The sequence below is a fragment of the Erithacus rubecula genome (assembly GCF_903797595.1).
Source record: "Erithacus rubecula genome assembly, chromosome: 19".
In the NCBI taxonomy this organism is placed as follows: Eukaryota; Metazoa; Chordata; class Aves; order Passeriformes; family Muscicapidae; genus Erithacus; species Erithacus rubecula.
The window spans coordinates 6,250,971-6,263,821 of NC_136671.1; the positions used below are offsets into that span (position 1 = coordinate 6,250,971).

Here is a 12,851-nt window from a genome sequence, read left to right on the forward strand (position 1 = left end):
TGACCTAGTTACAGAATCCTTCATTAGCTGATATCATAAACCTGTTGCCACACAGCCAACATTACAGCTGACAAGAGTCCTTCCTCTTACAGGTTGGGAACACTAAATACTGTCAGAGCTTTCATTTTAAATAGTCACCAAATAATTTCTAATGCCTAACAATGACTGCCTGCTCAGAAAAACCCTTCAAAAGTCTCCGTTTGAGAACCTCCATTTCCCACTGACTGCTAGGGAAGTTAGGAGTTCATCTTTTCTCAGGTGATCTCCAAAATTACCTTCTCTCTTGACATTTAGACAATGAATGATGGAAATTTTCACATTTTAATTGTATTAGTCAATGGACAGATAGCAAACAAAATTGCTTATCAGCAACTGGTGATATGCCAAGAAATCTTACGGGAGCACGGGAGAAAATGACTAATAATTGTCATGCAACACAACACATTTTTAATGATTTCCACTCAGATAATGGCTCCTCCCAGCATTACCACCTTTTTTGTCTGTAAGCATTCCTTACCTGAAAAAGGCTAAACCACAATATATTAAGATTTTAAGTAAGGAAGTTTGCAAGAAAAATGTATATAAATGTTAGTGTGTGACCTTCAAGAATACTGTAACTCAGGCTTGTGTCTTGAGGTTCAATTTCAAATACTTCCATCTGCAATTTTTAAAAAAGTCACTGTACAACAATTACTTGCTATATGAAAACAGCTTCAGCATGGGAACAAAACTAAGAATGATTATAATCATTTGAAAGACACTGAGTTAGCATATGGATCTCATTGCCACTTACACATTTTGGTCACTGGAACAAAAAGCTATTAATCAATATGTAAAAGCCATAAATTAACATAAACATTAATCATTCTAATACTCCCCCTGTGTCAGACTGATAATTTTTTTTCAGTCTTTCATTCTGACATATGAGCCTTCAGCTATCAGCTGGTTGACCTTTCTTAGTACAATTAAACATTTTGGGCATTGCAAATCTTACTGAAGTAAACATTTTGGAGACAGACAAATATCATGGATATATTTATGCCAAAAACATGAGGTCTGAAAACATGAGAGCCCCTGCCTCTCATGTTATTGCACTAGCTTTTAATAAAGGAACCTAAAATACAGCGTGAAATACAGCTGAAACAGATGAAATTTTAGTGTTTCATAAACAGGTTCAATTTGCAGATGAGGGAAAAGACACCCATCTGTTTTACTTTCTGAAACCATTAATTGCTTGGAAAACTGCAATGATGAAGCTACAGCCAGCCTTGTTTGGAGAAAGAAAGCATAAAAGCCTACAGGAGTTCAGCTCTACAACACACTCTGCATAAAATTATTGAAGACACAAAAGACAACAAATTATTAATTACTTTGAAAATCTGAAGAATACAAATATGTATTTATATATACACAAAATAAGTTAAAAGGGAGATTTATATGTCTCCCTTCACCATAACAGCAGACCTACAATGAATTTAAGTTTGTACATGTGACAAATCATTGAAATCTAGCAGAAAACAGATGAGCCAAGGGCCATCAAAAGACTGTTTTGAGTAGCCTGCAGTTCAGCCATGCATAGCAATCTGTCAGCCACGGGGCTCTGTCTGCCCATCCTCCTTAATTAGGGGTGCTGCATAGCGCAGCATCAGCCACAAATCTTTTGGTTCCAAGAGCTAATAATGTCCTCAGATAGCATGGGCTTAATTAAACATCTTCCAGACATTTTTGTAGACATTCCAGCAATAATCTTGTTTGGTAACAAACTATTAAGAAGAATTGACAGAGAAGAAATATATCAAGTTGTTAAAGCAACTGAGATTATTTAGGCCAGAATTATATATCTGCAATTAAGGATTCTGCAACTCTGAGCAATTAAAATATCACTTTATTTGAAAACTAATTAATTCTAAACACATACTTTTCCCATGACAAACTTTTATGATTGTTTAATTTATTCCATTCTAATTACACTTTCATTAATCTATTCTTGTATAATATTATACTGTTATTCTGGCACTTGACCAATGAAGACAATAAATTGATTGCAGCTCCTTTGTGCAAGAGCTGAAACTGTCATGCCAGTTTCAACACCATGTTTATTTATTTGCCTGTTCTATTACTTTTCCTTTCCTCCCACAGGGCATAGGAACATGAAACACAGCACAAATCTGATGACATTTTGTCTTCTATACTTTCTTCGTCAAGTGTGAAATATAACAAAAGGTTTCAGAATTAAGGAAAAGTATATGTGACATGATATTGCATAATAAAATAGAACCAATTGTAAGTGAATTTATACTTCTAAAATATGTTGCTTATTAATGACTTATCATTAATCCTGATGTCCAGGACCATGTCCAGATCTGCTAGAAAAGGAGCTGTTTCCATGAACATTAAGGTCTGCTCAGGATCTGGCTTGATACACTCAACAATAAGGGAGAAAGTAACCACATCCCATTTTCATACCAGTCTTAAAATTAAATTAATTCAGTATCTTCCTAAGTTTAAAAGCGACTGCATTTTAATTTTTCATTAAGTGACCTTTGATTCAATTTTTAAAAATGCATATACGTTACTTTATTACTCTATAAGTACTATATTTGGACTAAACTCTGATAAAGAAATATAATCAATTTTATTACACAGGGAGTTAGCAATGTTGTATTTTATTGTGCTTTGGTCATATCTGAAGTAAAAATGACTGTTATTTACAGTTAGAAGTCTTCAATTTATTTATTCAATTTTTATTAATATGAATGTCCCTAAGTTGGCAGTTCTTGTTCATTTGGTGGGAGGAGATAGTGAGAAGTGACACTTTATGAAGACACAATGAAGCAATCTACTTTTCATGTACTTTTAAAACTTCAGCTTGTGTTCCTGGCTGCATGCTTCCTTGTGCTCATGAAATACCCCATACTGTGTACAGCTCACCATGGGAGAGATGCCGTGCAGAGGTAGTCAATTAAATTAAACTACACTGCAAGCTGAGCTCTGACAGTGCTTCCCAAAGTATTTCTTTTACTTTAATGACACAGTTTACATTTCATAGAATTAAAAAGACAAGTACAAAATACATTCACAAAATACATACTCATTCAAAGAAGAAAAAAGGCACTGCAATTAGCTGAACAGGCTATGTACTTCACCAGCATATAGTGGGAGATGTATTTATATCAGAATATTGTACCTATTTCCTACTCCCATGTTTATATTGTCATTTGTTTCATAACAGTTTAAAAATATACTTTAAAACTGCAAATAGCAAACAAGATAAATTGACATAAATGTAGAAGGAATATTAAATACCCAAGGGCAATTCCTATTTGTGATCAAGCTTGTATTTTGAAATCCAAATTTTGGAACTGATCTATGCCTGTCCAAACTACCAGATGATATCAGTGAGACTGCTCAAAGGAGGCAGGGTTTGCAGGGTTCGTTCATTACACCAGAATTTCATAAATTTCACTTTCTCCTTGGGAGCTTTCTGCTTCTGTGTAAACAACACATCTCTGAGACCAGTGTTATTCTATGTCCTTCTCCTGAGATGGAGAAGCTGTGGCAGGGACAGAACTGGGGCTCACTGACTCCAGGCAGACAGTCCCTTCCCAGGGACACAAAGATTCACATGCCATGTGGTATTTTAAGAAACAAAGCAATGTGGACAGTCTGTATTGATTCATTAGATTAAAGCTTTAAATCCTTATTCAGGTCAGAAAAAATCTTCTCAAGGTCAGAAACAAAATGCATTTCAGTAAATACCATCACATTTGCTACTTAACACTTTACTTTCTCCAAGAACCCCTTCAGCATTGAGAAGAAAGTAAAGACTGAGTGTTATGTACACCACTTTAAATATATTACTCAAAATGACAAATTGTTAAGCATTTTTATGTTATAAAACATCCCCCAAAATTCATGCTTCACTATTACCAGTATGTGTTATTTGTCTACTAGGATTCTTATTCCATACAGTGTAAGTATTTGGATAAGCCAAGTTATTGGAAAGCAACTTAGTGCAAGAACTCTGGTAGGGAGCACTATAACTCCACTGCAACAGGAATGATATTTACAAAGCAAATATTACCTGAATATCAAATGAAAAAATTAATGTTTGTTTTAATAGTTTAGGCTAGGCTAACACTTTAGATATTACTGTTCTTTCATGCCAGTTTGATCCCATAAATCTACATCTATTTTACATAAACATGTAGGATGCATTAATTAAATATGTTCATCTCCAAGCATATGAACACTTGCTCACATATTTAACATTTAGATTGTTAAAATGTGAGAGATATTGATAAAAAACTGGTTCCACATTCAACAAGTTGAATACCGATGATGCTTAATTCCCAGTTTCTGTTATTGTTTCCTGTGTCCTTCATGCTCTGGCCAGTTAGTTGCTCCGTGTTTTAACAAGTAACACTAACTACTATTTAGCAAAAGGAGGGAAATTAACACACAGTTACAGACTGGAGTCGCAGTTCACACATTTAACTTCAAGCTTCACTCCACCCATACACTACAAATTACTCCTGACCAAAAATGCAGTGAAAAATGCAACACTGTTTCACTGCATTAATTTGAAACTTCAAACAATTCTTCCGTACCTGAACTTGAACTCCCAGCCTTTGAATTTGTGCTCAACAGCCCCCATTGTACTGTGCTTTTATACTGGCAGGAACTGAAGTGTCAGTCTTTCGTCAGATAATCAGATTATGTCATGTTCTGATCAAATTCATTAGGAAAACCTTTACCAACTCTATTATCTCAAACCAGAAAATCTAGATCAAAGTATAACCGATTTTACAGCACAATAAAACTGCTATAAATATTTAAACATTAATTAAATGGCCCCTTTTCTTAAAAGTAAATAAATAATTGAAAGCTACCTCTGCTTATAAGTGCTATCGAATGCAACCACATTTATCACATTTCTAAGAAAACCAGGTTCTATATATGGTGGAGAGTGGGGAGAAAAGCACTTATAAGTCATTTGAGAAGATGGAGCATGGCTAGACTTCTAAATCATTTGCCTAAAGTAAGTCACACTAGTGCTCATTCTGGTGACAAAGCATTAATCCCTGAATGTCTTTGTTAATTCCATTCACATTGGACAATTGTATCTACTTCATGCAGATGTGCTGGATGGACACTACATTCAAAAGGAGAGAAGAAATCCTCTTTAAGAAAACCCTACATCATTCTCAGTAAATGCAATTGTACTGTAATATATTGTTTTCTTCCTGGAATACATGATCTTGTCTCCTAAAAAGGTAAATAACTGTAATTAACTTCAGCAGATGCATTTTCTGCTTGTTGATCAGATATGACATCTGCATAAACCAAACACTGAATGAAAGAGTACTTACTACTTTCTCTTGTCTCTGTGTTAGCTGGATAGCAAGTACGGCACAAGAAGGAATCAAAGAATTCATATTAATATAAATAACAGCAAGGAACCAGTCTTAGACTAATCCATGAGCAGAAGCAGTGACAGGACAGTCATCAATACTGATTCCACATATTTTTCAGTACTACAATCAGATTCTCCATCTGTAACTCAAACTTTAAAAGTATGATAATTTACGGAAAGGAGATTAATTTAGCCATTTTGAGTCAAAGACTTATTTCATAGCTTCATCCTAAATCCTGTATATTGTTAGGATCCCTTTCCCCTTTGAAGACTTAGTGAATGATTGAAGCTTCTACTTTCTGAGAAACAGATAACACAAGACTAGTAATCTGACTCTAAGCCACTGGATAAAGGCAGTTTGTTTCCTCTTAGCCTATCTGTCAACACCTCTTCAGTAATTAGTCCTAATTATTACAAAGGGCTAGCCTCCCATTCGCATTATTAAATCAGAAATAGTATCATAGCCAGGTATCTTTCAACGCCTACCAGACTGGCGACCTTCGATTTCATTGAATCTTCTATCAGTATCCGCCTTTGGAAGAGCCTCGGCAGTAATTTTAGCATCAGCTTCAAAGATGCAGATCCCACAGTGGAATTCCAGGGATGCATTCATATACACACCCACATCATGTGACAGGAGAGCAAGCAACACAATTGACCTTTGCATTGTTCTCTAAACTCCTGTGATATAAACCACACATTTCTATTTTACACAATGGAACTGGTTTTCGCCCGCGTGCTTCGAAGTGCTCCTTTGAACCAAATGCTGATAGGAAGAATAGTGAAACTGTGTATAAAGATGAAGGTCAAATCTTTGTTAGGAAAACAATTTGTCTGAATCATTTTTTCAGACCAAGATAAATTTGCAAGGAGTAAACAGTAACTAAAAATATTCACAAATGTATGTAAGTGTGAAGATTTAAAAGGTTTCTTTTGTTTATTTTTGCAGTATAGCTGAAGCACTTCCCCAGAAAAGTGGAAAACAAAAGGATGATGACATCCAAATTCTCACAGAACCAAAGCTCAATTAGGTGAGGCTTTAGTCAGACTGCTTTAAGCTCTTTATTTGCGTTTACATTTACTTCATTGAAACAAGAGAAAAGATATTCCTAAGAACCAAATATTCAGTTTCTTTCGATTAAAAGCCAAACGTGTTTCCCAGTCACACACCTGAGACCACAAGTGAGGATTTGTTTATGGTGGATTTCTCATCAACAGCAGAGCACTACCAGTTTCCACAGACACAATGAGCTGACCTGAACTGCACTCATACAGTTTATGGCTCATGTAAGTATCCCTGTTAAAAGCCTGTGCCCAGAGTACAGGAGCTAAATATATTATTCAAAAGTCTCCATATGAACAAAGCCCATATTGTTTGATTAAAGCAAATGTTTTTGTTAATATGCTTTCCCCAGGGGGGGGGAAAAAAGCATACAGAAGACAATACTTTTCACAAGAAACCTCCACCCAAACACATATTAAACAACTTTTCTGTGTCCTATGTTTAAGTGAAATAGTGATTTTTTTTCCTCTTTCTTTGCAGGTCTACTCCAAATGCTACAGATGTAACAAAAGAGTGAGCTGCTATGCAAGAAGCAGTAGCCTGAAGCCTATGGGGGAGTTATGAAGGCATGGAACTGGGATCTTGGGGAGGATGCTCCAAACTGCAGGAATGCCATCCCAGCTTTGAGGTGTCATTACAGCTCAGTGCTTGGAATAGGGACCATGACCCAAATTCTGGGTCCCTGATCTGTGGATGTGATTGGCTCTAAGTCCCTGTTGATTCATTGGCCCAACTTGGCCTACTCGGAACTAGCACAAAGAGATCTCAGTAGCACACAATACTGGAGCATGAAAAATACACTCTCATCCAGCTCCCTGCATACTTGTCTTGCATACCTTCCTGCCAGAGCACTCATGGCACCACACAGCTTCACTGCACCTGGATAGCTTTTTCCTTCTGAGATAACCAAAACTCACTGCCAAGAAAAATAAACACACAAAATTCATTTTCCAAGTTGTACATTTTCCAAACAAATGCCATGTTAGTGACATGCACAGTAACAGGCAGGCATTTGACTATCAGTGGATCAGACTTTAAAACACATTAATATTTCAGATATTGACAATGGAGTATTAACATGCTACCATTTTTTTTCTTGATTATCCTTATGAGAATTCAATGCATTAATAATAAAACCCTTTCAAAGCAGAACACGGTATGGGACTGTATGGCAGAAAAAAATGCCCTGCAAGGTCAGATGACTGGCCTAGTAGCTGACTTCCACCAGTGCCACGCTATTTAGAGATACTGTTTAGGAAAAAGACAGAAGTCTGGCTGCTTTTGTGGTCCCTTCCTCCTGCCCCCCATGCACAATGATGTTACAGGGCACAAAACTTCACTGTCCATTTGCAGCTCCCTTTCTGCTTATGAAATTGTCTGATCTCTTCTGAATCTGCTGATACCCTTGCCTTTGCTACCTACCATGGCAAAAAAATTCACTACCTGGAGTTCCAGAAAATTAAGGACTATTTTATTTTATTTGCTTTAAACCTGATCTCCTACTACCTTCACTGAGTGCCCTCTAGTTCTTACATTGCAGATTTGAAGAGAAACAGTTTCACATGTGGCTTTTTCATCACTTTCACGATTTTGTAAATTTCAACAATAAATATCTCTCTTTATCTAAACTGAAGAGTACCAGACTTTTCAATCTCTCCTCATATGACCGTTGTTTCATTTCCCCAAATTGCTTCAGTTGCCATTTTCTGCACCATCTGTAACTCTGGAAAAGTAGAAAACTGAACACAGTACTTCTGATATGATCCACCGAGCTTTTCTTAGTAGCAGTGACATCCTTGATGAGATAAATCTTCACCCTAGGTCAAAAATCCCATGTCACTTTCAAAAGAAGTTATTTCTTTCTACAGCAGAGATAATTCCAGCTAATACACCTGGCACAGGAAGTTATCTTTGTTCTCAATAGTTTGGGATTTCTCCTGCAGAGCAAGCCAACAGAGCAAAAGCTAAGTGTAAGTGTACTGTCCAAGGATCTACATCCGGAAGAAATAGCATATTTGAGTAACACTTCCTGAAACACCTAGACTTCCTGGAATTAACAGTTAAAATCCCAGAGGAATTGATAATGTTCTTTTACAATCCAAGCCTAGCAGACTGCTGCCCAACACCACTGTGTACCTTTCAGGGAAAACTTGTAAAAGTCCTATCTGCTCTACATCAATGCTTGAGAACTCTGCCCTGTTTTTATAGCTATATGCCCTGTAGTTTCCCTTGCTGATGTGGGCCAAAATCCCTCATATATCATGCTAGGAGATGCTTCTCTCCATTCCCAGCTACATGCATTTAAATGGCATATTTTATGGGACAATAAATCCTTTTCTATCTTTAGTTCACTTTGTATGCTGCAGAAATGGAGTGGCAATTGGAGTGGCAATGGGTTGCCTTGATTTTCATTTAATATCATTAACTTCCATGGAAGTAAAAGCATTTGGTTCAAGGAGAGACAGCAACTATAAAAGCATATGTGCACAATGTAATCTCAAAAGAAAGCAAAAATCAGAGTCCAGCAGCAGGAACAAAAGGAAATATATCTTTATTCCAGTTACATGAGCCACCTAAGCACTGAGGAGAACAGAGCTGACATCTCCCCGAGACTGCTCAACAACACTGCAAGGTAACCACAGCCTTGCCTTGGCCTCACTTCAGCCACCACATGCCCAAGTCAAATTGGCAGCGAGATGGATGCATCCCAGGGCCTTTACTTGGCAGTTTTGCTCAAGTGCAGAGAGAAAGATGAGGCCTCAGGTCCCAACACAGTCCTCACAAGAAGAACAAGAAAAAATATCTGGGCTTCACAAAATGGATAGCAAACTACCTATGCAAAGCATATAACTCGTTTTTAGATACTGCAAATTAAAATGTTTTGTAAGAATGCATTTCTGCAGTTTCCTCAGTTCTCTCTAAGGTTCAAAATATTTACAAACATCAATACTCACACAAAGATAGCACCACTAAACAAACATTGATTTTAAAGAGATTACTTGCACAGTGAAGATGTTCAAACACATCGTCAACAGCCATAGCACATTAACTTACCAACTGGCTTCAGCTCCCTCAAAAGAGAAGTCTTCATTATATATGTTTTGTATAAAACCAGACAACAGTTTAGCCAGCAAAGTATGTTCCTTTCTCAAATCTGCAAGTACTAGTTTCACAGAAGTCTGTGCCAAAGTGTATTATACCTACTATGGCAATAAATTCTTTGTGGATGAGGTTTTACACATAAATTACCTTCATTTGCTCTTCTAAATTTTATGGGATAATATGAATTATGAGCACCCATGTATTTCTTGCCGTTATATTGAGAGACAGATTTTTTCTACTACTTGCAAAAGATTATGCAAGTGAGTTATACTCTACACCTCTCTCCCTCTATCTCATTGAACAAACGTGATAACATAAACCAGTGAGTTGCTTAAGAGAAGTGTTTGGTCTGCTATAAGGATATGTATGCATTAATTAGTCTAACTAGGATTAAATGTAAATCACATGGTTAAAAGCATTACATATATCAGAGAGGTTTTTTCTAAACCTTATAATCTTAGGTTTCTTAACCTTGGTTATTTTTTGGTTTAGTTAGTGGGTACATTTATGGTTTGGCAAAATAACTGCTTTTAAATAAACTGTACATTTAAAGAGCACAATTTATCTTTATTTGAAGTTACCATTGTAATCTTCACAGAACTTGGCTGGGTTTCAGTGTCTGGGCTTTAAGTATTTTGCTGGTTCTGCTGATTTCTAAAACCCTAGAGAACTGGGAATGGAATGAGTCTGTTCACCATTATTATCAGTCTCCAGTAACACCGTCGGTGACCCACTAGAACCTAAATCCTAGCCATTCTTCATGTATCTGTTGAAGACCGGGTGCTTTGGACTCAGTTCATACACAACATTTGCCCCAGAAGCAAGGTTCCAGGTTTCCACAGGAGCTCTAATTTCATGAATCACTAGAAACGTGAACTGGCAAACAGTACCTGGACCCCAGTTCTACAAACTGCTCTGACCCACTATCCGAAGCAACTTAGTATTTTCAAAGGCTTCACAGGAACAGGTCCAGGATCAGTCATTCTTCCAAAAGGACACATCACTGGTCCGCTGTACTGAATAACAGCTACTCACAGCCAGTGAACCTGAGAGGCCAAAGACAGCAGGAACGGTACACGTGCTGTGGGAACGCTGCCCTGCTCCCACGACAGCGGGCGAAGGATCAGGCAAGAAGGCTCATAACAAGATCAGACAAAAGAGAAAACACTGAATCATGTTAAAGTAATTACCAGAAAATAAGACTTCTGCAAAATATTTGCAATCAACTCGCTGGAGCCTTCAGGCTGAGTCTTGCACTGGGCTGCTTGTAGCAGCACCACCCCAGGAGGCGCTCCAGGAAGAGCGGGTGACTCAGTCGCAGTTCCTCCCTGGCTCCTTCCTCCCACATGGCATAACAAATAACTGCACCCTGTCCCACCGCTGCACTCCCAGTTACTGCCAACCAGCCTGACAGCACAGAAACCACAGCCCTGCTGCCCCTCTGCTTGCCCTGCTTCTGGGACAGTGAGGGCACACAGACCCCACTGTCTCTTCACCCCATTGTCTCTCCTCTCCCATCTCCCCACACCCAAATCTGCTGTCTGAAGTGGCCACATGGGACACATCTACTTCTCACTACTGCCCTGGGGTGCTACTAGGAACAGGAATAATCTAGCATGGAGATAGCATCAGCATGAAAGAGAAGAGAATCCTAGTTAGGAAGAACATATGTCGTCACTAGATAATGATAGCCACATTTAATGGGCACAAGCATGAAGGCATGAATTTCACAGATTTCCCCCTTGTTTTAAAAAACAGAAGCTTATTATACAAATGCCCAATTACACCATCCGGCACTATACAATATTTATGATTTTAAAATCACTATAATTAAATGCTAAGTGCTGATTTCAATTATTTAGCAGTGAAGCTGCTAAGCAAATACCTTTAAAATGTTATTTTCATAGAGAAATTGCAGAATACAAAAGTAGCTAAAAAATTACCTGTCAGGACCTTAGACATTCTGTAAGATTTAAGCTGCAAGGTTTCTCAGATCCACCTTTTTTTTTTTTTTTTTTTTTGCTGCAAACTTACATGGAGCTAGTACATGGGAAAAGAGTGAATTCCTGCCCTGACTGGGTTAGTTACGATGTCACCTTAGAACGAGACACTTGGGAAAAACAAAGGCACACATAGAGGCTAAAACCAGTGAAGATCTGAAGCAGTGAGGCAGTTCAATCCACAGGGACCATGTCTGCACATGCCCCTCTGCTGAAGGACCTAGGCTGTGTTCATTAGTGTTGGAAAATCTTGCAAGATTACATTAAAAAAATATTTAAAGTTGAAAAAATTGTTCCAAAACATAATCTTTCTTGAGAAATAGCATCCAAATCACTAGAAATAAAGGGCATTCCCAGTAGATATTCTCAATTATCTATCTGTCACAGACAAGAGCAAAAGGGCATCCACATTAAATATTACTAATTCAATTTTGGGGCTAACACTCCTGGAAAAATGGATATAAAAACAACCAGCAAGCAGGAGTGAAGTTGTGGCAAACCAGGTGCTGTACTGTCCTTAGGCAGGATGCAGTGCACACTGTCCTGACCAGAGACAGGACTCTGTCAGCCAACGATAGGAAAGTGCCCATACTACCTTCCTTTCTTTCTGGTGTAACTGATGTTACATCAAGGAAAGATCTCCAGCACAGCTCCAGATTTGCAAAGCTCAAGTGCTGTCAGTGTGCCAGACTCACCATTACAGGGAAAAATACTGGATAGATGTGAGCTTCTAGACTGCCTTCACTCCAGCTGTTACCACGCAGAAGTTGGGATGGATGATACTCAAAAAAATTCTTCACATTTGGCATTACATTAAGAATTCTGTCAATAAAAAAAACCATGCAGCTCACTTCCATTCATGTTTCTGACAAACTTCTGCTTTTCTTGATTGATTTTCAGCTAAATAAAAATTGAGCTGGAGATGTCCAGTTCAAACTAAATGTCCATAAACTAAACATGGCTGGTTATTTCTTGCTTCTTTACATCCTTGTCTTTTACAAAGAACAAAACTTGTTCAAAAACACTTTTTAAGGCAAGAACAATGACCTCACAGTTCCATTTTTATTGCAAATAAAACAACTCTGAAGGTCTCCCATTAGCTTCAGAGGCTGGGAGGGAGTGGGAAGAATGATGTGTTATACTACAGTGGAGGAAGTACCTACGCCAACTGGAAAAACGGACTATAAAAAGCTTTTCTTACACAAACATGAGGAAGCAACCAACACCCTCAATTGTTGAAGTGAAAGGACAGAGGCCTAAACACACTCCT

At 37.8% G+C, this 12,851-nt stretch overlaps 1 protein-coding gene across 4 annotated transcripts in view; it reads right to left on the reverse strand.

Moving 5' to 3' along the window:
* The window catches only part of GNB1L (G protein subunit beta 1 like), a 43,556-nt gene that overhangs the window by 23,827 nt on the left and 6,878 nt on the right, over nucleotides 1-12,851 (reverse strand). For 2 of the 4 annotated variants that reach the window (XM_079322413.1, XM_079322416.1), the window contains one exon: nucleotides 12,277-12,403. The exons of the other annotated variants lie outside the window; for them this stretch is intronic. In XM_079322413.1, the coding sequence (XP_079178539.1) occupies nucleotides 12,277-12,390 (114 nt within the window). In that variant the 5' untranslated portion in view covers nucleotides 12,391-12,403. Of the gene's footprint in view, nucleotides 1-12,276; nucleotides 12,404-12,851 lie in introns of those variants that run through there. 4 annotated transcript variants of the gene reach the window in all.